The sequence below is a fragment of the Arvicanthis niloticus genome, chromosome 1 (assembly GCF_011762505.2).
Source record: "Arvicanthis niloticus isolate mArvNil1 chromosome 1, mArvNil1.pat.X, whole genome shotgun sequence".
Classification (NCBI taxonomy): domain Eukaryota; kingdom Metazoa; phylum Chordata; class Mammalia; order Rodentia; family Muridae; genus Arvicanthis; species Arvicanthis niloticus.
In genome coordinates, this window is record NC_047658.1 from 54,237,350 (window position 1) to 54,265,192 (window position 27,843).

The 27,843-nt window shown below is 39.4% G+C and overlaps 1 protein-coding gene across 2 annotated transcripts in view; it reads left to right on the forward strand.

Moving 5' to 3' along the window:
* The first annotated feature begins 4 nt into the window (after window positions 1–4).
* Window positions 5–27,843, forward strand: part of Efl1 (elongation factor like GTPase 1) — a 116,850-nt gene continuing 89,011 nt past the window's right edge. For both annotated transcript variants that reach the window (XM_034503308.2, XM_034503318.2), the window contains exons 1-7: window positions 5–141; window positions 1,379–1,484; window positions 4,343–4,410; window positions 9,282–9,366; window positions 19,977–20,110; window positions 21,221–21,358; window positions 22,738–22,952. In XM_034503308.2, the coding sequence (XP_034359199.1) occupies window positions 1,394–1,484; window positions 4,343–4,410; window positions 9,282–9,366; window positions 19,977–20,110; window positions 21,221–21,358; window positions 22,738–22,952 (731 nt within the window). In that variant the 5' untranslated portion in view covers window positions 5–141; window positions 1,379–1,393. The remainder of the gene's footprint in view (window positions 142–1,378; window positions 1,485–4,342; window positions 4,411–9,281; window positions 9,367–19,976; window positions 20,111–21,220; window positions 21,359–22,737; window positions 22,953–27,843) is intronic.

The following is a 27,843-nucleotide window of genomic DNA, read 5'->3' on the forward strand; positions in this document are numbered from 1 at the left end:
CGACGTGACTTCCGGTGGCGTTCTAGACGCGCGCGGGTCAGAGGTCACAGGCCCACAGGCTCCGCCTCCCGGTTCCCGCGACTTCCGGTCTGAGCTACTCCAGGAACCTTAAAAGCGTGGGTGAAGTGTGGCGTGGAGCCGGTGAGTGGGGGAACTTGCTAGGAGTGCTGGCGACCAGACGGTGAGGTGACGGAGATCTGGGGGGAGGTTGGGGTAGAGCTGAGCGAGGAGGGTCCCGAGAGGCTGCACCTCGTAGGGACCCGGGACCCTCGGCGGCAACGACTCCAGGAACCCAAACAGAGGCAGGGCATGCAGATGACGCTTTGCTTTTTTTTTAATTGGAGAGAGGGATAGAAAATGTGTCGTGCACCTGTTGTGTTCATAAGCACGTGATCCAAAACTTTTAAGGACGCTCAGTGCAGTCACAGGGCCGAAGTTCTTAGGTTTGGTGAAAGCCGGCCGGCTTGACAGAACGACAGACTTTCGGAGGGGCCGGGAAGGGCGAGTGAGTGAGTGAGTGAGTGTGTGTGTGTGTGTGTGTGTGTGTGTGTGTGTGTCTGTGACCGGAATAGGGAAGGGCGAGTGAGTGAGTGTGTGTGTGTGTGTGTCTGTGTCTGTGTGTGTGTCTGTGACCAGAGTAGGGAAGGGCGAGTGAGTGAGTGAGTGAGTGTGTGTGTGTGTGTGTGTGTGTGTGTGTGACCGGAGTAGGGAAGGGCGAGTGAGTGAGTGAGTGAGTGTGTGTGTGTGTGTGTGTGTGTGTGTGAGAGAGAGAGAGAGACAGACAGACAGACAGACAGACAGACAGACACTGACTTAGCAGGGCGTCTCTGTACCTGGCTCTGTGTGTGTGTGTGTGTGTGTGTGTGTGTGTGTGAGAGAGAGAGAGAGAGAGAGAGAGAGAGAGAGACTTAGCAGGGCGTCTCTGTACCTGGCTCTGTGTGTGTGTGTGTGTGTGTGTGTGTGTGTGTGTGTGAGTGAGAGAGAGAGAGAGAGAGAGAGAGACTTAGCAGGGCGTCTCTGTACCTGGCTCTGTGTGTGTGTGTGTGTGTGTGTGTGTGTGTGTGTGTGTGTAGCAGGGCGTCTCTGTACCTGACTCTCAACTGCGTGATTCACCGCTCTGCAGATCCGGAAACTCCCAGCGCACTCCACAAGTACTGTCAGCAAGATGCATAGACTTTACAATGGAACTTGGGGCCTGAACGACTATATCCCCTCAGGGCCAGAAGGAAATAGATGTGCTAAACATTCATTGGGTGTCAGTTAAGGAATCTGAGGCAGCTTGTGAGCCTCAGCATCTCCCTCTCAGTCCCCATTTGGTTTGTGCACACACACACACCATTAGATTTTGTACCATTTTTAATTTGTATTTAATTTTTAGTAACAGGAAGTAACCATGGTGCTCAGTGGTGTTGATAAGATGATTCAACTTCAGAAGAACACTGCCAACATTAGGAATATATGTGTTTTGGCTCATGTTGACCATGGTAAGACTTTTAAAATTGGCTTTTATTAACAAAGGAGAAATGTCTCTGTTTCATTGGAACAATGGACGCGATGCTTGCTAAGAAGCTGTGTGTGTGTCATGTCAGAGAAGCACACTGTAGAACGGTTGAAATAAATGGATCAACTGGTGATTAGTGTTCTGCACAGTATGTCATGCAGTGCTTTTGAATTTGAATTTTTGTGAAAATATGGAAACGTTTTTGGAGATGGTAAAATGTCCGTGGTCTTGGCAGAATGTATCGCCTATAAATCCTATTGATTTATCACAGACTGAGTAAGCATTTGCTAAGTTTGCTTTGTTAGATTTATCTGGAGCTAGACATTTATTAGGCCACCTGCCCAGCTAGAAAGGCTTTAGGGATGGATCAGGGCAACATGATGAGATAAGGGTGGGGGCGTGGATAAGAGTTTTGAGAACTGGAGGATTGGGTAGCCAGACTGGTTAAAAGAATTGTTAGACATGCCTCTTGAGGGGCTGTAGGTGATGGGGGAGACAAACAGTACAGATGGAGGTATGGAAACAGGCAGAAGGAAGCTGGTGCTGCTACTGTGCAGATGCTTGTTGGTGGGCTTTGGATAGACGTTGCCTTTACTGTCTGCTTCATTCTGAGTCTACTCTTCATTTGAAACTCTTCTAGTAGAAGCAGCTCAGCATTTAGAATCTTGTGTAAAGCCAAAGCTACTTAGCTGTTTAAAGGTGAGGAAGAAACTGGAAGACACAGACCTCACCATTCCTGTGAGGCTCTAAGAAAGGATTAAGTTCTCTAGCTCTGGTTAGACATCTGAACTCTGAGGTCTTTTCAGATGACTTTACATTTGAGTGTCAGTGTACAGCCTAGTAAAAGGAGGATAATGAGAATCTCTTGTCGGTGATGAAATATGTAATCGTGAAAATGGTCATTAACATCTTTATTAGCATGTTGGGAGCCATTAGAAAAAAAAAAGCAAGGGCAAAGTACTCAAATTATAGATTAGATTAGACTGGGAAAGGTGCTTGGGTGGTTAAAAGGCAGGAAAGAGGCTTGGTCACCCTTGTCATTAGCATGAGCTCTGAAGAGAAGGTAGTACCGAAACAGAGAGAGGGTGGGTAACTTGTAAGAAGACCCAGCTGATACTGAGTTTTACATACAAATAAAGTATCAGGTACTAGCCTGCCCATGGATTTATGATTATATGTACATGTTTGGAAGATATGAGATTCAGCCAAATGTTTTACTTTGTTTCTTTATTAATTCTGGTTTTTTTTTTTTTTTTTTTTTTTTTTTTTTTTTTTTTTTTTGCTCTGAGAATTAAATAGCGGATTGACTAGTGTGTATATTTCAAATATCAAACATTGTTGACCAAGGGATTCAGCCTTATCTAATAATGCAAAGTCTCCTCTTTCATGGTACATTCTAATGGATGTATGTTTGCCATACTTGTACTTTAAATGAATTCTACTCTGTTGCACAGCAAGAAAGTGATGTTCTAGGATTATATACTAACATATTCTTTAAGATCTTCAGAGGTCTCATTGATTAGTCTCTGGTTTATACTGTTATACAGATTCCACAGATTATATATTTACAGACAACAGAAAGCTATTTATTGTAGGAAAAAAAATTCAACATTTGTTAGGCCCACCCAACTGTGGAAATTGAATATGCCCATATCATTCTTTAAACATGGGTACCTGTTTATGATGCTTGAAATTGTGTTAACTTTGGCAGTATTCTAATAAAGGTAACTGTATATGTATATCTGATTATGCAAAGACTTTCTTTTATTTTACAATAGATTCCACGTTTAATTCTTAACTGGATTCCGTTAGCTACTTCAGTGTAGCCCTCCACAGGCAACAACAGGAAAAAAATTTTTTTTTATTAAATAAGTATGATAGTTTAACTGGCAAATGTCAACCAGGGTCACACATAGGTGAATATGACAGAAGACCATGTGTTGTAGTTTCCTGGTGATGAGTTACCCAGAATACCGTTCTGAGCTAAACTGTATTGTTGTCATTTTGTTTTCTGAGCTTTTAGAGCCTAAGTTTGGAAGTTTAGTTAATTATATGGGATGGTTGGTAAGTTATAATAATCTTGATTGATTGCTTAAAGCTAGATTATAGTAACTAATACAAACATTGTAAGAGGTTGTTTATATTTTGATTCTCATAATGGTTTGCCTCATCAGTTAAAAGTCTTAGGCCATGGGTAATTTATCAGCAGTATCTGCTGCATCAACAGTCAGCAGAGCAGCATTCTTGAAATTCATAAGCTCACTATGCAAAGTTAAAACATCCAGAGAGTTGTTATAATTATGCCAAATACCCTGCAAGTGTCTTTAAACTTTTTCCTAATTGTAATGACTACCACTGTAAATTTTAGAATTAACATGAATCTAATGGTTTTTGGCATGACACTTGAGATGGCACCTTACTCAAACTCTGAACATCCTTCCAATAATTTGAATAGGATAAAGAGCATCAATCTGTTGTTCCAAATGCCTATCTAAATCCTGAAATGTAAATAAATAAAATATCTAATTTTTTAAAAGTGGTGGGAGAATAGGAGATTTAAAGGTGATACAGGGTGGGTTGTAGAGTTGTTCAAAACTTACTACATTGCGTGTGTGTGTGTGTGTGTGTGTGTGTGTGTGTAATTCTCAAAAAACAAACATAAAAAAAGTCTTAGTATATTTTACTCTGTAAAGTCTGCCTCAACTTAAGAAAATTTCTGTGCTTAAAATTAATCTGACAACTTTTCAAGTGAGACTGGTGAGGTCTACAGGGAGATAATACAGCTTTATAGAATGCTAACCCCTGTAAGCAAATGTATTGTAATTACTGTTGTTTTAACAGGAAAAACTACTCTTGCTGATTGTCTTATATCCAGTAATGGAATCATCTCCAGCCGCCTGGCAGGCAAGGTATGTTGTTGGATTTGGTAAATGCTTGTTGCATTTTGAAGAGTATTAATAAGCTCTCTGTAACGTCACGATCCATTTGCTTTGTCCTTTAGTGATGTAAACATGTAGAAGGAACTGACAGCCTATTAAGTTAATATACAATAGATGTTGAGAAAAGCTCTCTTCCATATTGTGTTTTGTTGCATTTGTATTAATTCTATATTATATAAATGCAGAACTAACATGTGGCAAGTCAGCTGTTACATGATTACAAATGGATGTGTTGGCTGATTTGAGAGTAAGGCAGAAAAGCCATTATGTGATGGAAAATAGGAAGAACAAAGACCAGTTTCGGTATGTTATACTTGTTTCAGTGGAGCTTTTGCCCAGAGACCAACAGAATGTGCCAGTTACCTAAGATCTTGAAAATTAGCCTCCGTAATCTAAGAACCAAAGAAAGACTTGAGGATCATGTTAAAGATACTGCTTTAGGGGCTGGTGAGATGACCTAGTAGGGAAAAGTGCTTGCTGTGGGGCCTTATGTCCTGCATGGGACAGTGAGGCAGACCACTCCTGCGTGCATACACACGCACCCACAAATACAAATGTAACTTTGAAGAGAAAGAGTATGTGTTCTACCTGTAAGTTTAAAGAGTTTAGAATAATTCATAGTAACAAAATAGAGAGCTATTTCTCTCTGTAATGGACCTAGTATGTAATCAACAGGATTGATCAGGAATAATGAGATGAGAAGGGAAAATAGAGAAACAAAATTGAATCAACAAAGTAGATGTTGGAAACTTAGAAGGTAGGATTGTAAATGTGAGGCCATCTGCGTGGGAGCTGGCAGGCTGGACTTAGTAATGAAGTGCTCATGATCCCCCAACTCGAGAAGGCAGAATGACAGTAACCAAAGTAAGAGGAAATAAAATAAAGTGTAATTAAAGGAGATATAGAAACCAGATATGTTATAGAAAGTACTTGTGAAGCCAAAGACAAAAGCTAACAAGTTTAAACTTGTGGCCACACTTAAAATATTGCCCTAATATAGAGTGGACTTTAGTAACCTATTACTGTTGGTTCATCAGTTGTAAGAATGCAGCATACCACACAGTAATGAACATGTAAATAATAAGAGAAGCTGTTGGGAGGGTGTTTGTGAGAACTGCTATACTTACTACATTTTTTCTGTAGACATAAATTGTTTTAAACTGTAAAGTTTGTTAATTAAAATTACCACAGTGTAAACAACTTGTGATCACTCTGACTGAAAACTTTCCTTTTCTTTTTAATTTCCATTGTTGAGGCATATTTGGTACTTTAACCAGCTAATGCCATTTTCTGTGTACTTAGCAAATAGATGAAGTAGAACGTATATAGACCTTTTAAATGAATGTCTTAAAGATGAATAGAACTGATAATATCAGCAAGATAGATGAAGAATGAGAACTAGATGATAATGGGAATTAGAAATGCTGTAGAGATTTAAAAACTAGAACAGAACAATCAACTTCATGCCAGTAAACTTAATACTGTGATCATTTAAGAAACTGAGTTGGTTGGGAAAAAATCTTTCCTTTTACTGAACAGCCCAAATGGTTTAAATATTTAATTAAACATGCCTGTTCTATTTAACTGGATGGTAGTAAAAGAACAAATAATTTTAGTTCTACCTGAAACAGTAAAAACTATAGAGGAGAGAAACCCAGCAGCAGGGCATACCTATCAATCGCAGGGCATTGGGAGTAGATGATAATTCAGAAGTCTTTTTAAGGTTACCAGGAGAAGAGAATTTCATGTCAGCCTCTGACTGGGTGGGAAGTTACTGTTAGAGATCAGTGGTAAAGAGCACTTGATGCTCATGTGAAAAGCTGGGTTCTGGGTTCTGATCCCAGCATCCACATGATGCCTCACAACCTCTACAGCTTCAGTTCCAGAGGTTTCCATGCCCTCTTCTGGTCTGTAGATACTGTACACATGTGGTGCACAAGACATGCATGTAGGCAAAATGCTTACACATACATAAATATAAATGAAATCTTAAAAAAATTCTTTACTAGCAACCTGTTTGTTGTAAGCTAGTATTATTTAAAACAATAGTTCTTTATAACTGAAATGAACATGTCTCAACCAATTTAAGAATGATTTAAATATGACTATATTAATGGATTAAAGGACACATTGTTTCAAAGATATAAAGGATATTCAATAAAATATAACACTATTGTCTCTCACACAAAATAGGTTTAAAAGATAATCTTTTTTTACAAAATTACAACAAAGATTTAATAAAATTTTAATTATGAAGTATTAAAACTTTATTCATAAATATGTAAGATTGGTTATTGTATCCTTGTGCTATTTGCATTTTAACTTCTGAGTTACAGTGTATAGCTATAACATTATAGCTATAACAACAAGGCAAAATAATGTGAGTTTTGGAAAGGAAATAACTTGACTAATAAATCCTAGGACTTTGTAGAAAAGTAAAAGCTAAGTGGCTGGAGAGATGGCTCAGTGGTTAAAAGTGCTTGTTGCTCTTGCAAAGGGCTTGGGTTCAAATCACAGCACCCACATGGTGGTTTATAACCATCTGTACCTCCAGTTCCAGGGGATCCAAAAAGTCAAAATAATAAACTGTTAGAATATAAGTAAAGAATTTAGCATGATTCAAGATATACAAGTCATTGAAAACAAATTCACAGCAATAAGTAGACAAAAGATTTTTACATGTTATATAATTAGGTTAAAATTACTTTAAAGAAAACTTAAGAAAGGTATACCATCTTCCTGTTTTGGCGGACTCAATATTTTAAAACTTGATGGTTGTTTCATGTTGATTTAGCAAACTGGGAAAAATTCTGAGGGTTTTTTTTTTTTTTTTTTTTTTTTTTACTGTTTAAGTTTGATATACCATATGCCATTTTAAAAGCCCAAGAGTAGGATGTGTTACTGTCTTATAAGATGGTGCAGCTTGTGAGCCACCTGTAACGTGGTGGTTTGGGATTGGCTGATGAACGGAAGCACATCCGTATGTGAGAGCTTGATTGATTATCGATCTGACATTTCTGATCTGTGGAGAAAAGATGACTTCAGTAAAGGATCTTTGAGAAGCTAGTTAGTTATGTGAAACTAATACTGTGCCAACCTGTACTTAATATCAAACAAAAACCACCTGCATTTGTTAAAATTTATGAAAGGCTTAAGCTTTTAGAAAATTGTAATAGATGTTACTTCTGTGACCATAAGGGAAGATATCTTGAGAAGGTAAAATCTATTATATAAAGGTTGATTAATTCAGATCCATTAAAAGAAATAACATTTTTATCAGGTATGCCACAAAGTGAAAAAAATAACCAAAAAATGCTTTCTATTTAGGAAAAATATAACAAACATTTAACTGACAAGTAATAATCAGAGACTATTTACAACACTTTTCCAAAACAAACTTGTAATGTAACCAGTAGAAAGATGGGTTTTACATGGGATTCTAGTGGAAGATGAATGCCAAATAGCTAAGTCAGGACAGTAAAAGTTGGGAAATTACATATGTAAAAAATGAAATACTGTGTCTGATTTAGAAATTAATGAGATCATGAAGAAACCAGAACAGTATTTCACTGTAGAGTGTGGACTAGTCCAGCTGCGTTGGTGAGGAGAAAATGTGGAAATATCTGGTAGCATTGAAGATGTGTAAATTTAGTGATTCAGAAACGTCACTTCTAGGTAGTGTGCAAGAGATACAATACCAATGTCTTTTTATATATTTATTTTAACTTTATGTATATGGATGCTTTTGCCTGTAAGCACGTCTTTGTACCCTGAACATCCAGTGCTGGCAGAGGCCAGAAGACAGCACAGATTCCCTGAAACTGAATGGTTGTGAGCCACCATGTAGGTGCTGGGAATTGAACCAGACAGTACTTTCAACCACTCAGCCATCTCTCCACTCCCAATCCAAACTTCTTATCAGCTCACTCAGATTACTTAAAAAGAGTGAATTTACATGTGTCCATCACTGATAAACTGATCAGTAAATGTGGTAGGTTTAGGAGGAGAATCTTATAATAATGAGTGACTCGTAGGTACATCCATCAAAATGGTTGCCTTGGGAACTTAATATTGACCACCGAAATGTGACTTGATATATCTATCATCTCTATATCATCTATATGTATTCTATTGTATAAGGCTTAAAGCTTGCTATTTAGAGTAGCTGTGGGAATGGACATGTTTCTGAAAACCAAGGAATTCATACAGGATGCGAAAGCATAGAAATTGGTACTAGCACATTATTCTCAAGGATTTTGATTGAAAGAGATGAAACTACATAAAGTTAAAAATTTATAATAGAGAGAAATATTGATGTAGTGCCAAGTAGGACTTTATCTGTAAGGAGTAAAGCTTTGGGAAAGCCATCTGCTGAGTTTTGATATTGTAGATATTTTCTACTGTGCCATTATTTTAAAAAGGAGAAAACCAATGCACATTTAAAATCTGTTATTTTGGATAAGAGTTAAGTCTCATTCCCCTAAAGACGCCCTGTTTCTTTTGATCACATCAAGTACCTCTGGATAGGAAAACAAGGCTGCATTCATTATGTGGAACAGAGAGAACCCCAGCTCCCTTTGTGGATTTCCTTGAACTATTGAATCCTTCGTGGCTGAGATGTGGATGAGCAACACTAAGAGGATGCGGTGTGTGGTGCATTTATGACGATGCCTTTCAGTTTGTCTCAGTGTTATCATGACTAACCTCACTTCTCCAGCACCTTACCACTTAAACACTACCAAGAGCTGTATATAGCTTATATGTTGAAATTAAACGAAGCCCATTTTAATGTTGCATTTTAGTCACTGGAAAGTAATGATACATATGTTGTGCTTTTCCAGTTAAGGTACATGGACAGCAGAGAAGATGAACAGGTCAGAGGGATCACCATGAAATCCAGCGCCATTTCACTACATTATGCAGAAGGTAAACTGTCTGTGTTCTGTTTGTCTGTTTGTTCTCATGCCTCTTCTCTTTCTGAATTAACCGCATGCCTCGGTTTCTTTGCTTTGTGTTCCATGCATCTCATTCTGGCCTCTCCAGATGGTCTGTTATCAGAGTCAGGCTGTGCAGGCTTGGATGCAGATGGGGACCTCTGACTGGCTTGAGGGCAGAAGAACTGGCAGTTCACAGCTGCCTGCCTCCAGCAGGTGATTGTGTGGATTTCTTCACAAGGAAAGTCAGGAGCTAGGGCTTTTCTGGCTGGTCCTTAGCCATTCATTTCTTGACTGGATCCTCCTTCTGCTCCATGCCCTGTATATGTGATTTGGAGTCTTAGTTATGTAACTGTGGGTTGCTCTGACCACTACTACCTGTTACTCTGATCAGTACTATCTTGATATCTGCAAATGCAGATGTCATTCTGATAGTAACACATAATACTCTGACAGAAATGGTCAAACAAATGCCATGAGATGTATGTTCACAAAAGCTTTGTATTAGGGAAAACATGCCAGAAACTTAAATGTTAAGAGGAAAACAATTAAATGAATTATTACAGCTATGCTGTGGAGTATTATATAGCTGTTGAATGCTTAAATATATAGAATTATAATTATATAGGTCATATGTTTATAATTATATAGAAATGGTATATTAAGAGACAGAAAAGCAAAGTATTTCTGTGAGGTATGAATGTGCATATATGCAAATAAGAAAGGTGTCTACAAAGATACATTTTATCTACTGGGATACATTTATCCCAGTAGATATCTCCAGAAACTGGATTATGATGAAATTTGTGCTTTTCAAAATATTTATTTTTGCACTGTTAGAAAACTTGCTGCAACATGTATATTTTGAAGAAAATAATAAAGAATTATTTTCCTAATGGAGTGACCTGTTGCTTCATCCTTCACATTTTAGTATCTGTGGTGTGTGGCCATTTTCATTGACATTACTGTCTTCAAACCATTTTTATATCAAATAGTTTGGGGACTTTTAAGCACACCAGTTTACAGTGTGTAGTATTTCAAGTAATGCTCCTATTTGTTTTTAAATGCTACCTCTGTAGTTTGAGAGGTCTTTCCCATTCTGTGGCCCAGGGATCTTGCCATGCTATTTTATAGACTTGAGATTTTACCTTGTCATCTTTTACTCTCATACTGTCCTCTATCGTCAACTTTAGTGGTTGTGCCCCAACTTCGTCTCTGTTCACTCTTACCACCCTGAGCTACTTAATTCAGATTTGTTTGTATACCAGGAAATTCAGCTATTTCTCATCCTTTCAGTCTTTCTGGTAGAGACTGAGAAAATGGCTTACAGAACCCTGGTATTGAATGATCTAACATGTTTTCTTAAACTCTGGCTTTAGGAAGCTTGGTATTAAAATGCTCTAAGTACATGCTTCTTCCTAGGTTGTAGAGAAGCAGAGATGCAAGCTGCCTTGAGTTAAGAGTGGGATGGCTTATTGAATGTACATATATAACTTAGAGATACTTTTCATGAAGAATTTTGAAAAAAATTTAGACTTATTTGAGTGACATTTTGTTTGTTAGTTTCAGGGTCTCATAACCCATGCTGGCTGGAAACTCAGTGTCTAGTGGAGGCTAGACTTGAACTCCTTGTCCTCCTCCTTCCTGCCTCTACTTTCCAAGTATAGAGATTACAGCCATGCATCACCATGTTGATGCATAAGACAGACTGGCCTCATCAGGCCAGTTTTTTGAATGTTCCTTTTGGAACTCTATAGGTTTGGTTGTCTTTTTCTTATCTATGCCTTTATGCTGTGTGCTGTTACAGGTTTGCCTCACTTTTCTAGTTCCCTCCTATGTCTGACTCCTTGTCCCTACACTTACTTTTCCTTTACCTCATTTCCTTTGTTTACTGCTCTGTTTTCTTGTGTTCCCAAACACATAGGCTTAAGATGTGACTGAGCTTCTCTTCTTCTGTGAGTCTCTTGCAGAGGTTGTACCCGTGGATTAGTTCTTCTTCAGTTCAATAAATATCAAACATGTTTTTCTGTGAGCATTGACTGACAACCAGAAGGGACTTGAAGCCAGGGCTCATCGTACTTAATAACACAAAATTTAATTTTCTTAATCTACCACATCGGTTAGGAATGTTGACTGACATTTTCTCAGAACTGAATGTTTCCTCTCTGTAGTTGAGAACTGATTCTCCACAGTGGTATTTTATGCTGTAAAGGTGGGACAGCCTAAAGAAGAACCTAGGTGGAGGGAAAAGAGATGCTGTGGTTAAAGCAGCTCTGTGGGTTGCTTTTATCACCTCCTTTCCATCCCATCTGATTGCCTTCTTAGTTCAGAAATCTTTATGAAATGTCAGTTCCTTTCTTTTGGCCTGACACTTTATGAAATGGACTCCATTTTGTTACTTTTTTCATTCTTTCCTTTGATTGAAATAGAAAGTCTTTGAGTTGAAAAGGACAAGCTAACAATCTTGGAACAATCTAGAAATGATTGAAAGCCATCAGAGTGACCCCATGTCTTGCATCTTCCAGAGGTCCGGTTCTTCTGTGGAAAATGAAGTCTAGTATGTAGTTATGCCAGCACTTGTTGTAAGTACTAGAATGCTACTGTGAAGTGTTTCCATTTTTTACCCATCACTCACATCCCTTATACCAAGATACTATTGATGGATCTTGTCATTTCAAGAATCTGCAAACTCTCTACAGCAGCGGTTCCCAACCTTCCTAATGCTGAGACTCTTTAATATAGTTCCTCATGTTGTGGTGACCCCCAATTATAACATAATTTTTGTTGCTATTTCCATAACTGTAATTTTGCTACGGTTGTGAATTGAAATGTAAATGTCTTGTGTTTGTGTTTTCCAGTTGTCTTAGATGACCCCTGTGAATGGGTCATTTGATCCCAAAAGGATTGTGACCTACAGGTTGAGAACCACTGCTTTTCAGCATCCTCAGATGATACAGTGCCTTGGAATCTTTTAGAATGCACATATAACATCTATATTCAAATTTTAAACAATTTGAAATTTATGGACTGGTCTTTGCGTAGTCTCTAAAGGCATATTGCTGATATTTCTATTGTATAGACATTTTGAATATCTGTGAGGAAATATTGCTACTGCATTTTCATCTTTTATTCAGGCATTTGAAATAAATTTACAAGTTTGTTTCTTTTGTAATAATAGATAGTATGTTTTACTGTAGGATATTGATTAAAATACAAGAATGGAATACAAATCACTCTTAATTTTACCTTGTTATTTTTTCAGCTTTTATATTTAATCTGCCAGAATTTTTATGTGCGACTGTGTGTATACAATGGAGTAAATATATAACTTATCTTTTCCACACATAGTTCATGGCTTCCAACATTAGTCAGATATCATTGTTACTTATGCTTTTATTGGTTCTGGACTGATATTGGTGTTTATATCACTGACTGAGACAGCCTGGGTGGGACTGATGGACTAGGGGCCAGTACCATACCAGCTTCATTGATTATGTGTGGGAATTTTTCATTTACAAAAGTTTTGGTAATTTTTTAAAACGTCTAAAATTCTCTGCAGAGTACATTGCAGTAGAGTTTAGTTCATAAGTGTTTTTCTTTGTAAATGTAAGCATGTAGCAACTTGATTATGTGGGACACTGGGGCCTTACCCAAGTGGTAGCCACTTGTGCCAGGATTTACTCTGATAGGGGAGAAGGGAGACCCAGCAGCATTCTGCAACTAGGCCCAGGTGCAGGTTCTTTTTTCTGGGTGTGATGAGCAGGTTCTTTAACTTTGTGCCATGGGGAACTGACACCCCACCCACCTCCATCGATACAAGGCCCACAGGCTTCCCTTTCCTCCTGCCTATGTGTTAGTCTAGGAGGGAAGGATTCCCTTTTTGTGCATTTTGACTGAAAAATCAGATTTAATTTCCCCTCTTATTACTATGGCTTTTTTTTTTTTTTTTTTTTTTTTTCATTTTGTGAAGCATTTAGTTGATGCCAGGCTTAAGGTAAAACTTGGTGGTTGAATTCCTAGCTAGGTGCCTTTGTTTAATCCTCCCGGCATCCCTCTGAGATGGTCATCCTTATTTTACTTACATGCAAACTGGACTTTAGAGATTAAGGACAGTAGCCTCTAGAATACAGTAGCAGGCCAAGTAATTACATTTCCAGCCTGTTCACTTGGATCGGGAGTCTGTTGGAATGTAGGCCAGGCCCCGACTAATTCTTCCTGAAGCTTCATTTCTTTCCACCACAGATTTACTGGGATTACTCCTGGACATCTTGTGGCCAGTGTTACCCACATCAATGTTGTCCTTGGTCATTGCCCAAGATGTAAGCCACATGGTCTGGCCTCTCTTGGTGGCTTTTCCATATTCCTTTGTGATTCTAACACCTCCCTGAACCTCCTACTATTCCTTCTTTACCAAATCTTCCTCTGCAGACGCTCCAAGGCAAACATCAGCATCCTGACATCACTGATGATGTCCCCTTCCTTGCTCCAACCACACTTCTTCCCTTAGGTTTCTTTCATGTTTCTTGTGTCTGAATTAGGACATGGGATTGCCATTCTTACCCAGAGTCTTATTGCAATGCTAATTCTGTCCTATTTTAGATTCAGTTGCTCCTTTTTTTCAGTATTATGAACTCCTGATTACACTCCCAGATGATTTTGACACCTGACTCCTAATTTTCTTTTATGTGTGACTTCTCCTGTTGGGTCCAGGAAGGAAGCCAAGAAAACTCACTTCAGAGGCAAAAGCTTTAAAACAAAAGCTTTATTTTTTGAGTATTCAGGGAGGCAGCCATTTCAAGATCTGAACCTTGTCCCCGAGGAGAAGCTATATTTCATTTGTAAAGGATAGGAGTACAAAGCAAGGGTATCCAATTGAGTGTTACCCAGTTGTATTTTGACATTATGGGTTAAGCTAGGTAGTACCCGTTGGAGACTGTGCCGTCTCCAGGGCACCTGGCTTCAAGGTCCTTAATTCATTCTCCTAGACATTCTGAGTTCAGAGTGAAAAGGGGACAAAGGAATGAATGGGTCAGCTGCTTATAGTTGGCATAATAGGCAATTAATTATATATTTTTACAACTTATGCACCTTGGTTTAGAGAACAGCAATTTCTGTATTCTTTACCAATTAACAGACAATTAAGAAAACTTGGAGAAGTGGGATTAGTGTTCATTCCTAGGCCTAAGAACATGAACTTGTTTGACCCTGCCATGAAAATGGAGAGAAGTTGTCTTTGAGATGGCTGGACCCAGACAATTGTCTCGTAAGTTGTCCCTGAGATGGCTGGCCTCAGACAACTGTTTACAGCAGAAGCTGTTCAGCTGTAGAGAAGTCCCCAGCCTCCCTAGTGCCTGGGACCTTGAATTTAGTTTCTGAAAACAAAATTGTAGTACTTAGAATAAGGGGTTTTTTGTTTTGTTTTGTTTTGTTTTGTTTTGCTTGTTCCCAACTCTCCAAGATAGCTGTTGCCATGCCTAAAGTGACTTCTTTTATGGGTTGGCCTTTTAGTAACAATGCTGTTTAGTTTTCAACTTCCTTACCTGCTGCCACGGCTGCTTTCTGGATTCCAGCATCACCTGGAACTGACTGGCTTTGTCATTGCAGATGTAAACACTTGTTGAGTCTGATAGGACACACTCCTCCCACCCACTCAGGCATCTGCAGAATTGTTTCAGCCTCTGAGTCTGAGAGCAGCCTGGACTACATAGATTTCATCTCGGGAGCAATAGAAAGGTCAACATGTGACCCACTGAGAAGTAAAATGTACCCAGTCAGTAGTAAGAACAGTCAGATTCACTGCTCCCTTTACTGCCTTTGCTTTTCCCTGCTCCTTTGCCCTCATGCTGAAGCACCCACTTTTTATTTCCGAGTTTTCTGAGCCCCATCAGCCTCCTTTACTTGATCTGTGCCTTCTACGGCACAGGGGTGTCTCTTGACCAACCATCTTCCCCACAGCTGCATCCAACATTGTTTTTGCATCCTTCACCGTCTAGCACTTCCTCTAACAAAACTTCATCCTGATAAAGGTCATTCCCTACACCTCTTCCTCTTCAGCCTTACAGGCCAGCTTTCCATTGCTTTCCTACAAGGCCTTGCTCATTCTCCCCAACAGCTATTTGAAACCTCTTGGCAGTCTTCGACATACCCCTCAAACTCCTTTCCACAGACTCAGCAGACATTGCTGTTTTCTTTATTGCAGAGAAAAAGGTCTTAATGGTCTGCCATCATCCCTTAAAATGTAACTATGACATCTTTGCCTATCTTCTGTCTTTAGGAAAGACATGTGCTCTGAATTCAGGCCCCACTTCGTCTTTTCATCTGTGTCTATCTTCTCCCAGCTCTGGCTTCTAAAGAAAGGAAGCACTTGTTAATTAGTTGACCCTTGAATCTGGAGATTGGCAAATGAACAAGCAAGTCTAGTTTCCTTACCTGCAAAGTACAATCTAAGACTTGAGAGGTAGCCAACTGTTAGGTACACAGGTGTGTTTGTGACCACAAATAACTCTTAACCTTTTGAGGGCTTTAGGATATTTCTGCAGTAAATGATTAGGCTAAGACAGTGGTTTCCAACCTGTGGGTCATGACCCCTTTAGGGATCAGACAGCAGATATTCTGCATATCAGATTGGTACATTACAATCATAACAGTGGCAAAATTACAGTTCTGAAGTAACATAAAATAATTTTATAGTTGGAGGTCACTACAACAAGATGAACTGTATTAAAGGGCCAACATTTAGAAGGTTGAGGGCCACTGAGCTGAGAATGTTGAATGGTCCCAAGTCTCCCAGCTTTTGCTTGTGTGCAAGGATTCTGGGCCATGCTAGACTTGCTCGGTTTTCTTTGGCTTATTTGGTTGAGACCATGGTGCTTAATCTAAGATGATGACTGGAACCTGGCCCAAGAGAGCTGGCAGTAAAAGTCTTTATTAAGACACATTATTAAGGAACTGCTTAATAATGATTCCTTGTGTGGTGGGCTCCGCAGAACTCTGAAAAATTGAAAGCTCTTTGACAATTTCCCTGAAAAGGCTACAAGGCCTGAAAAAGCAATCTGTTGCTAGCCAAGATGTGTTTTTTCCTACCAAACTCCAGTGCACTTTGGGAGTCTTTCTTGGAGCCCAGCTTCGTAAATTGTGTCTTGTGACCCATAGGGGATGATGGAATTAAGGAAGGAAGTGTTGAAGAATCTAGTAATAGCAGGAAGGGTCCTGAATGTGCAGCGGCCGAGAATTAGTTCAAAGTCAAGAAGTAAGGAATCTGAGGAGTTTGTGGCAGTGTTCACCTTGTTGCATGGCACGATGTCACTGTAGCCTTCCATCTAAGCATACAGTGTGCACTTTACTGTGTCTGCTGTCATGCCACACTGAGACACCTCAGCTCAGGTTAGAGACTGCTCTCTGTACAAATTCCAGTATTTTTACTTAACACAGGTTGTCTGCTGTAACTTTAATTTTTTTCATATCTTTATTTTTAATGATGGTTCTTAAATGCTTTAACCTCACTTCTTGCCCACCACTCACCAGAGGTAGTGAAAAAGCAAAGAATAAGGGGAAAGTGATCTATTTAGAAAGGGTTCTTTGGAGCAAATCCTATCTGTGTTGTCAGCAGTGGAAATTCGATCCACTCACAAACACTTCACAGATACACCAGCAGTCCAGCTTGATAGAGTCGGGTTAGCAAACACGAATCAGCAGTGGTGGCACGACCTAGCAGACAGCCAGGCCTTAGCCTCATCCCACGTGAGCAGGAGGGACCCAGAGGGATCCCAAGAGAAGTTCTTGGCTGTGACTCTCTCAGCAAAGTGAAGATCAGCAAAGACCAACGAGTTTTGAACAGCTAGCTCTGTAAGCAAGCCAAGCGGAGCCTCTGAGTCCTATTTATACGCCCTCCAAACATCACACGTGCTCTTTGGATCTTGCCTCAGCATGTGCATCTGTCTCAGCTGACATCACTCTGCCAATCAGCCCAGGTGCTGGAAAGCAGCAAGAAGCTGTAGGACACCACTAGAAGTTTTTTGATGCGTTTTTCTCTCTATGGAGTCCTGACAAATGGAGCTCAGTTATGCAATGTAAGATGGACCAATACATGTGTTGTTAGCAAAGAATCCTTCATCATGTGTCCTTCCACAGGAGTCAGCCTGTGAGAACTCATTTGCCTTAGAGAATATCCTCTCTCCTGTGTCTGCTTCAGCCAAAACATTCCTTCACAAGTCTGCCTTAGCCTCTCACCTGTGTCCACTTTAGCTAAACCTTTCTTCACATGTTTGCCCCAGCAAAACACCATACAACTGACTTTCCAAAGAACCCTTAAGTTTCCACTTCACTCTGCACTTTTGAGAACAGCAGATTAATTATGGAAAACAAAGATTATGCCTCTTCGGTGAAGTATCAAATCAGTATATCTTTGCATTATATTGTGTTAGAATTTTTAATTTTAAATATTGCTGTTTAAGAAATGACTGAGGCTTCCTATAAAAAAACATTCAACAAAGTGTGGCTTGGGATTTAGACAGAACTCCCAACTATTTCTGAAATGGCTTTAAGCATATTTCTGACAGTTTGTAGCAATCCTTTATATGAAGTGCGTTTTTTCAGCATTGACAATTATGAAATCAAAATATTGATCAATTCTGAAAAACATGGAAGATACTACATGTTTTATATTATCAAGTATTCCCCCAAAATTTAATTCCTGATGTAAAAATAAATCAGTATATCTATCTCATTACTATGTACATTTGTTTTAATTGTTACTAAATAGTAAATGTTGATGTGTACTAAGGAGTTGTTTTAAATTTTAGTTTCTGAGTTCTTGTCTGTGAATGCTTGATGTGTACATCCCACCCTGTGCCTATGTTCCCTGGGGAGGTGTAGACATCCCACCCTGTGCCTGTGTTCCCCGGGGAAGTGCAGACATCCCACCCTGTGCCTGTGTTCCCCGGGGAGGTGTAGACATCCCACCCTGTGCCTGTGTTCCCCGGGGAGGTGTAGACATCCCACCCTGTGCCTGTGTTCCCCGGGGAGGTGTAGACATCCCTGGTGAAAGGGATGTTGAATGTGAAGCAGACGAAGCCGGGTCCTAGGAATCCAGCAGCTCACTGCCCTGGAGTTTTGGCATGTAGAGGGCAACATGCTGCCCAGGTGTAGTGGTGAAAGGTGTGGTTTCTACAAGTCTCAGCTTCTCTTTATTCATTTAGATGGGATTTAGCCTACAAACTATTAATTGAGATCTTGCCTCAGCCTCCCAAGTTACTGGCACATGCTGGCTTTCTCTACCTTTTTGAACTGTATTTTCTTTCACCAGCGCAGAGTGAGATTCTAGCTGGATGTCCTCAGGGTAGGTATTTTTATGTGTTCTTCTATCTAGCTCTGTGCAAAGGGGGCTAACATTGGCTACTACTGTGGAGGGCTGTAAGAGAACATTATAGACTTAGAACAGTGACAGACACAAAGGTGAGCCTCAAAGGTTAGCTCTGGCTGTTACTGCTGTCATACTGTATCTTTGTAATTTCACCCAGGACAAGTGAAGTTACTAGAATAATATTCCAGAAAAGTCTTTCCATAGATTGTTGCATTTAGCTCTCTAGTAATTCTTTAACATATTGCAGGTAATAAACGCCCAGTGAAGTGGAGGAACAAAAGCATTTCTGTCTGAGCATTCGCGTAATTAGTTTGGCTTGGAAATGATATCACATATGGCAGGAATGGGAGTTAAGCTCAGTGTCCTGTAGTATTAGTATTCACATGGCTTACTGCGCTGTGTCAGTGTTAAATCTGTATTTCTCGAAGACCAGTTGTCTTGGTGAGCCTGGGGCTTTGATGGTATGTGTGCATTTGAGTGCTAAAACCAGACGAATAAAGATGAGTGCTCCCACACTAGAGTTTGCATTTGTTGGGAATGCTAAAGGAGGTGGGAGGAGGACCCTCCCTGCACATAGGAGCTGCTCCTCACAGTTTAGTGCCGTTTAAATTTGAGTCTAACTGCTGGTTTTACAGATTCACACACTGCTCCTTGAGAAATCACAGTGGCATCTGAATTAAGTGGGCATTTGAAGCCCTCTTTGAACAGTTTTTACTTCTGAGCTTTCAGGCCAGTGGTTCTCAACCTTCCTATTGCTACAGCTCTTTAATATAGCTCTTCATGCTGTGGTGACTCTTAACATAAAGTTATTTTCATTGCTACTTCATAACTGCAGTTTAGCTATTGTTATGGATCATGATGTAAATATCAGATACACAGAATGTCTGGTATTTTATCCCTGTGAAAGTATTGTTTGACCCCAAAAGAGTTGTGACCCACAGGGTGAGAACCACCGCCTTAAGCATTGATTGCTTTCCATTTCAACTAACTAATGTATATAAAAGGAGAATAGAGATATTTATCTCATAGGGATAGTTTAATAATCCTGTATGTATTTGGTGCATTAAAAGTCTTTTCCACAGTACCAGGCATATACTAAGCTCTTAATACAGTAATGACCTAGATGCTGTCAGATTCTACATGTTCAGTGGTAACATTGGAATGATAGCTGTTTGGTCTTGTCTTAGAAGGATTGCTTGACTGCACAGCTGTAAATGTATCTTCTTCAAATTTTATTTTAGGTAATGAGGAGTACTTGATTAATCTGATAGACTCTCCTGGACATGTAGACTTCTCCTCAGAAGTATCAACAGCAGTTCGAATCTGCGATGGCTGCATTATTGTGGTGGATGCTGTGGAGGGGGTCTGTCCACAGGTAAGAGCTGGGATCCACAAATGCCTTATAGAGCATGTAGAAAGAGCACACACTTGATTGCTGTGCTGCTGACAGACAGTGGGTTTTATATTTCACATCTGTCAGTGTTCCTGGCTGGAATGAAGTTTATTACCAGAGTCTTAAAGAGATCATAAGGTCAAATGATGGCCACACTTTGACAGATGTGACTGTGGTGTCATCTTAGAAGAGGGACTTGTCAAAAGCTGGGGAATGTTGGGTTTGAGAGGGGTCATACAGTATAGTTTTCCCCGAAACACAGTAATTCTTCTCTACTGGAGTCTCAGTGTGCACATAAACATACATCCTTTCTACTTTAGGATTCCCCTACTATTCTACATCCTTAATCCAGTGTTTCTAGTCTCACAGAAGTTGGAAGAATTTGGCCAGAGTCAATGTGTAGCTCTTGTGGTATTAAAACTCAGAAAGTCTAGTTCATTTCTTTAAACATTTTTTTTAAAAACCTGCATTTCATCTTTAAAAACCAAACAAATACCCATCTTTAAAGTCAGTTTTGAATTCTCCTTAGTATATATGTTGTCTTTTAATGCTTCCTTATATTATTCTTTTAAAAAGGGAATAATATAACGTATTTAAATAGAACGTATTTAAATAGAAAAGATTTAATGTTACAGGAAGATGTGCTCTGATTATCCTGCCTCCCTTGTGTATGTTCCCCTGGGGCCACAGGTGTCTCAGCTTGAGATGCAGAGCCTTATTCTGTGCAGAGTCTGGAGTATCTAACAGAATGGATGAAGACACCTAACTTTAGGATAGCAGAATAGTGGGCACATGGAAGACCTTTTGATCAGGGAGATGAGCAGGGGCTTCTGGGACTGTTGTACTTCTGACCTATATGCTAGATTGGTAGGTGTTTGTTTTATAATCGTGTATGTGTGTGTGTGTGTGTGTGTGTGTGTGTGTGTCTTGTCTGTATCTGGATGTCTGGGTGTGTCTGTATATAGATTGCCTGGTGAACATATGTGTCTGCATAGTTTAGTCTAGGTTATAATGTAGCCTGAGAATGTGTTATTACTTGAGACTTTCTTATTATGTGCAGATCATGTGGGTTTTTTGCTTTGTTTTTATCAGACACAGGCAGTTCTTCGACAAGCCTGGCTTGAAAACATCCGCCCTGTTTTAGTGATTAATAAGATAGACCGCTTGATAGTGGAACTAAAATTCACCCCACAAGAGGCCTATTCTCACCTCAAGAATATTTTAGAACAGGTATTGTATTCTTTAGTACTTTAAAAAATGGGCTGAAAAGTTGTAAGAAAGTGTTGAATATGAGGTGGTATTAGGGAAAATACACTGATTTGGAAGCTTATTAGATATAATTCCTGTCTATTGGAGTCACCATACTGTGAAGAGGGGACAGAGCAGTGTGCTCTTGGGAGTTGCTTCTGTATTCTAGAACCTGTCTATGTCAGGCTTTGACCAGAGGCTCTTGTCTTTAAAACTTTGTATTTGGTTCTTAAGTGAAATGATATCAAGAGGCTATATGATATTATGTTACTTATTTTTAGATGAAAACTTTTTAGGCATTGATTTCTTTATTTAGCAGACATTTCCGTAGATATATGTAGATGTATGTAGTGGCAAATGCCCAGTTAGGGATGATAAGTATGAACAATAGACACACCAGAAGCTTTGATTTCTAAGAGTTCCCAGTGGAGTGAGTGAGACACACAGTTGAGATTAGAGATCAACTATGTACCCCTGTGTGATTTCACAGCCTAGTCTAAGCCAGAAAGGAAAAGACAGTCTCACAGTGAGACCTGAAGATGGAGGAACTATAGTGTTTGCCAAGGTGAAAGTTAGAGGATGAGTGTTTAAGGAGACAAAACGAATTCGCAATGTTGCGAAGCCTAGAGAATGTATGGGCAGTGTTTCCATCAGGAAATTGGTTGTGATCACTGAAGAATTGAGAGGTCATGATAAGAAGTGAGAAGAAATGGGACCTGGCAGAAAAAAAACAACATAGGCCTTGCATTTTAGTGAGGCCTGTGTCGGACAGAGGAATTTGAACTTCAAGATCAGGATAGATACATTTCTTTGCTAAAGGGAGGGAAGACAAATGTGGGGCACTGAGAGGGAATGGCTGCCTGAACCAGCTTCCTGCACAAATAAGATGTGCTGCAAAAACACTGAGGAGAACGCTCGCCACGATGAGTGGCAAGAGAAGAGACAGCAGTCTTTGCAGATGTAAGCAGGGCATGGGGAATCTGTAGGAATTCTGAGTAGTAGGCTTCATTTTTCTCTCTGGGATAGGAACTAAGATTGCTTCTTTGAAGATTAGACACTGGGGACTTAACAGCTGGGATGGGAAATAGGAGAAGGATTGAGACGTTCAGGGATTTGAATAGGATGAGTTTTTAGTGACACTCCACAGGATTAATCCACACAAATGGCCTTTCAGAAGCCTTTTCTAAGCCTCAGATTTGTTGGAATTTGAAAGGATAGTTTAATATGTGTAAATTGTGTATTATGTTGCCTACAGGGAACTCAAACTCTGACTATGGTTTCTAGCCTTAGTAAAGGTGTGTTCCCGCCCATATGTGTCCTAGCATATGAATGACACTTTGCCATTTCACCATCTCTCCTAGATTAACGCACTTACAGGAACTCTTTTTACTTCTAAAGTCCTAGAAGAAAGAGCAGAGAGAGAGACAGACTCCCAGGCGAAGCCACATTCTGAACAAGGAGAGCAAGTGTATGACTGGAGTGCAGGCTTGGAGGACGTGGACGACTCGCAGCTGTACTTCTCGCCAGAGCAGGGCAATGTGGTATTTACCAGTGCCATAGATGGCTGGGGCTTTGGGTAAGTCATTCTGCTTCTCCGTCTCTTTGTGATTATAGACCATTGGTGCTTACTCTGTTTGTTATAATTGTAATTTTATACTGTTATACCATAATAATATATACAGTTATCTTGTGCCCTGCCATGCCCCATGCTTATGTTATAAAGCATAGAAATACAGTGTTACACTTAGGACAGTAACATGGACATGGTCACGCTAGAGAACATTTGTCATCATGAAGCTTCCATTTGATACTCTGTGTAGTCACAATCTACTTTCTCCCCCAAACCCTGAATAACCACTGAAACCATTAATGTTCTTCATTGCTGTAATTTGCTATTTTAAGAATGTTAGAAAAATTGAATCAAAACAATATACTACAGAAATCAAGCCAAATAACTTGTAGCCTTTTAAGATGTAGTTTTTACCCAACATAATTTTCTAGATGCTAATGTTAATTGTTGTACACATTAAAGTTTGAGTCGTCCTTATCTGAAATACTTAGAACCAGAAGTGTTTCATAATTTGGTTCTTTTTTTTTTTAATATTTACCTGTACATAAAATATCAATCCAGTATTCACTTATATCATACACACACACAGTCTGAAGGTAACTTTACCCAGCATATTAAGTGCATCCATGCTTTGACTAAGGCTGAACATAAAAGGTCTTAGGGAAAATTCCTATGTATGTAGTTGTGTTAGTACATAAAACAACCTTACTGGGTCATGTGGTTCCCCCCACCCACATGGTATTTCTCTTAGATCTTCCCTGTGGGATAGAGACCTAAACCTGACTATGTGCATACAAGGGCCATTTTTTAATAAATTACAGATTGTAAGTACCTTATTCTATTTGTGCCTAAAAGGTTATGGCAAACCTAAATAAATGTAGGCACGAGTGTACAGAGAGAATGAACGTTTCCCCATTAGCTTCGTGTCCCATTGTGAGAAATAAAGGCTAAAATTTCTAAATTTTTTTTTTCTAATTTAAAAAGTACCACAGCTAGGCATAGTGGGTCATACCTATAACCCAGCACTTCCTCAGGCTGAGGCAAGGGAGTATGAGGTAGCTGCATAGTGAGTTCTGGGTCAACATAAATTCTAGCCAAACACTATCTAAAGAAAAGAAAGGAAAGGAAAATGGTACATTAGTTACATTACCAGCTCAGCCTGTTGTGCTAGTTTATGAGCAGTCTTCTAGAGAACCACAAGGTGGAGGGCTTGTCCATAATAACGATTTTCATAATTTCATCTTTTATCTTCATTTGAGTCTGAGTCTTACAAATTGGAGGAATTTTGCTCTGAGTGGAGAAGGATTAGTAGAGAGAATAAGGGTAACTTCTATATCCCGTTCAGATTTCTCCATTTTTAAGTATGACTAGTCAGTATTCTCTGTGCTAGACAAGGTCAGATATATAGATGGATGGAACTCATGCCTGTTCTCAACTGCTGAACTTGGAACGCTTTCAAGATGGCGGGCTGAGCAGCAAGACAAATAGCTTATAATTTGTAGTTCTGATGGAGAGTATATGAAAATCTTTACCACCTTTAGAATTTAAAATGTGGCATTTATATGACATTAATATAAAATAGAAAATATGACTTGATTTGGGTAACACAGTTAACATTTTAAAATAAAAAAACATGAAGTAAAAACCTTCCTGGATCTTTCTTTGCCTATATGCAGCCTGAGGTGACCTGTAAAGATGACTCGCAAAATCATGCAAATCCAGAGGTTCAAATCTTCATGTTTACTTTAAGAACCCTGATGAAACTGCCCAGGTCATCAAGGGTGTGCATATCTGAAAAACCACCAAGTGTCTGAAAGATATCACTTTAAAGAAGTCATGTGTTCCATGGGGCTGTAATGGTGGAGTCAGTAGGCATTCCCAGGCCAAGCAATGGGACTGAACACAGGCTGGCTTAGTGGCCAAAAGAGAGTGCCGAATTTTTGCTGCACATGCTTACCACTGCAGAAAGTAATGCTGAACGTAAGGGCTTAGATGTAGATTCTCTAGTCACTGAATATATCCAGTGAACAGAGCACCTAAGATGTGCAGACTGACTCACAGGGCTCAGAACTGGGTTAACCCACATCTGCGCTTCCCTGCCATGTGGAAGTGATCCTTACTGAAAAGGAATAGATTATTCCAAAGCCAGAAGAGGAGGTTGCACCAAAGTAAAAGATACCCCTGAAGAAACGAAAACTTACAGCACGGGAATAAATTCAGTATAAAATAAAAGCAGATAAAAGTTTTTAAAAATTACCTAGAAATCTTCCTCATCTAAACAGGTGTGACAAATACATAAAATTCTTCATTAAGAGGAGGAAAAAAGCATCCAGAAGCTTGCCACATGAAAGATACTGTTGTTAAAACACAATGAACAGAGTTCAAATACTGAAGGTTGTACTGGAATGTGTTAGTCAAATGTGCACAGGAAAAGATGGTGCCTGGGAGTTCTCCTGCCCTTCCTGCAGATGCAGGGCTGACCCCCACCGAGAAGCTCCGCCTGGCCTGCCTGCTCACTGCACTGATAGGGAAAAGGAGCCAGGTCTTCTCTCTGCTTCCCTGGTTATGAGACAAAGCTTATTTAGACCCACACTTCGAGACACTCTCTGTGACTTTGTAGTTATGCATGCAGGCTGCTGACCTCCACTGAGACTTGCAGACCTGTAGGCAGCTCCAGAATCAGTCTTGGAAGCCTCACTTCCTGAGCACAGTCTCCATCCTGATTTCTCCAGGGAATTCCATTCCTTAGGGGAGAGACAGCCGCACTCTGCCAGCAATCTCCCAATGGAAAGATGCAGAACTTTCCAGGGCTTTGGGAGGAGGTAATATCTTGAAGAGAGAAGAGTTTTCTATTTCACAAAAGCAAAACATAAAAATGATATAAATGTTATAGAAACTAAAGTTTGGGGAAATTAAAAAATATAAAGAAAACTTCAAAGTAACTATTTGATCAAGTTGAGAATGAAGTTTAAACTGTAGCAAATTACAGAGAAAGTAAGGGGTTCTTGAGACCAGCTTCAGAACATCAGCAGGTGTAGCTAATTTGAGTCTCCATCTCTGGGTATTTTTCTTTCTCTTTGTCCTCAGTGAGAAGGGTCCATTGCTATTTGTTTTCAGCAGGCTGTATTCTGCTTTTTTTTTTCTTTCTTTTTTTTTTTTTTTTTTTGCCTCTGCCTGATGACCTAAGCATTTCTCATTCCTGCTGTAATTGTTGACTTCAGCTCCTACAGTTTCTTAGTAATATCACTTAACTTGTTTAACATTAACAAGTGCTTTTCAGGAAAACCTCCCTAGCTGTAAAGAAATGACTGTAGTATGCTGTCTTTGGATTCCTTCCTCAGTGAAGAAAACGGCAGGTCTGCGCTTTCTCCTCCTCCTCTTCCTCTTCCCTATTCTTCCCTCTCTTCTTTCTTCTCAGTTTTCACTTCTTCTTCCTCCTCCTCTTCATTTTCCTCCTCCTTTTCACTTTCCTCCACCTCCTCTTCTGGTTCTTCCTTCTCTCTTTTTAAAAATACTGCAGATTTGGGGTTGCAACAAAATTGATAAGAAAGTACAAGTTTCACCAATACTCTCATCCATTCATAAATTTACTATGACCATTCTCCTTCACTGATTTATTTATTGTGATTGGCAAATACACACTGACATATCTTTGACGCCCAGGATCCTTCTGGAGGTGATTTTTAGTTCTGTGCCCTGCATCATCATACCATATAGAATTGTCTGACTTCTCCAGAAATTAATAATAATAAACAATAATATAGATTACAGAGAAATTAACCTTTTTGAAAACTTAAACACACACAAAGAAAGTCTCTGCTAAATAAATAAACTGTTGGATCAAATAGAAAATGCAGTTTACATAATAGCCCAATCTATTCATTTCTGCCTCTCTCATTCCACTGGTATTTCAATTTTCACATAGTTTAGAATTTTCTAAAATGCCATATAGTAAAGTCAGTGGTATATAGCTCTTGCAAGTTGGCCTCATTCAGTTAGCATAAAGCATATATGTTGTCTCTATGTAGTTTTGTGGTGTGATAGCTCATTTCACTTTGTGCTGAGTCATATTCCCTCCTCTGGTTGTTCAACAATTTGTCTGTTGACTTCCTTAAAGAACACTTTGCTTGCTTACTTCAATTTTTAAAATTGTGAATTGAACTGCTATAAATATCTATGTGCATATTTTCTATGGACATATGCTTTCAGTTTATGTGAATACTTAAATACATAGCTGCATCATGTGAGAGTGTTTAGACATTTAAGAAGCCACCATACTGTCTTCCAAAGTGGCTGTACTGTTTTGCATTTACACCAGTAATGAATGGAGTTACTATTGTTCTACATCCACGTCTGCATTTCATGGTGCCATTGTTTTGGATAGACTTAGTTGCCATCTCTCTGTCTTCTTTGCTGAGCCTACTGGCAACTGGGCTGTCTGCAATCTTTCTTTAGTTGCTCCATAGCCCCATTGGCAATCGTTCTGGTCCTTTGAATTTTTCTACACGGATGGCCATGTCACCATCAAACAAAAATGGTTTTGCCTTTCTCATCTCTATGGTTGTAAGCCTTTTTTCCTGCATTTGTTTAAGCTCTCAGTGTCAGGTTGAAGGACTTGGCAGGGAACAGCGTTTTGTCTTGTTCCTGAGCAGGCATTTTCTAAGAAGCTAGTACTCTCAACACAATAAAAAGTACTGTTTTCTACAGGAACACAGTTTCTAGACCTTTAACCACAGAATGTCCTCTACCTTGGTGCTCATTGGCTCTTCTTTAAGTTGGAACTGGTGTTAGCTGGCCTCTCTAGATTAGAGTACATGTTTATGCCTCTGCTAGTCCAGGATGCTACATCTCTAGTTTTGGCAGATTGTGTCTCTGGAGTAATTTCCCTTGTGAATAA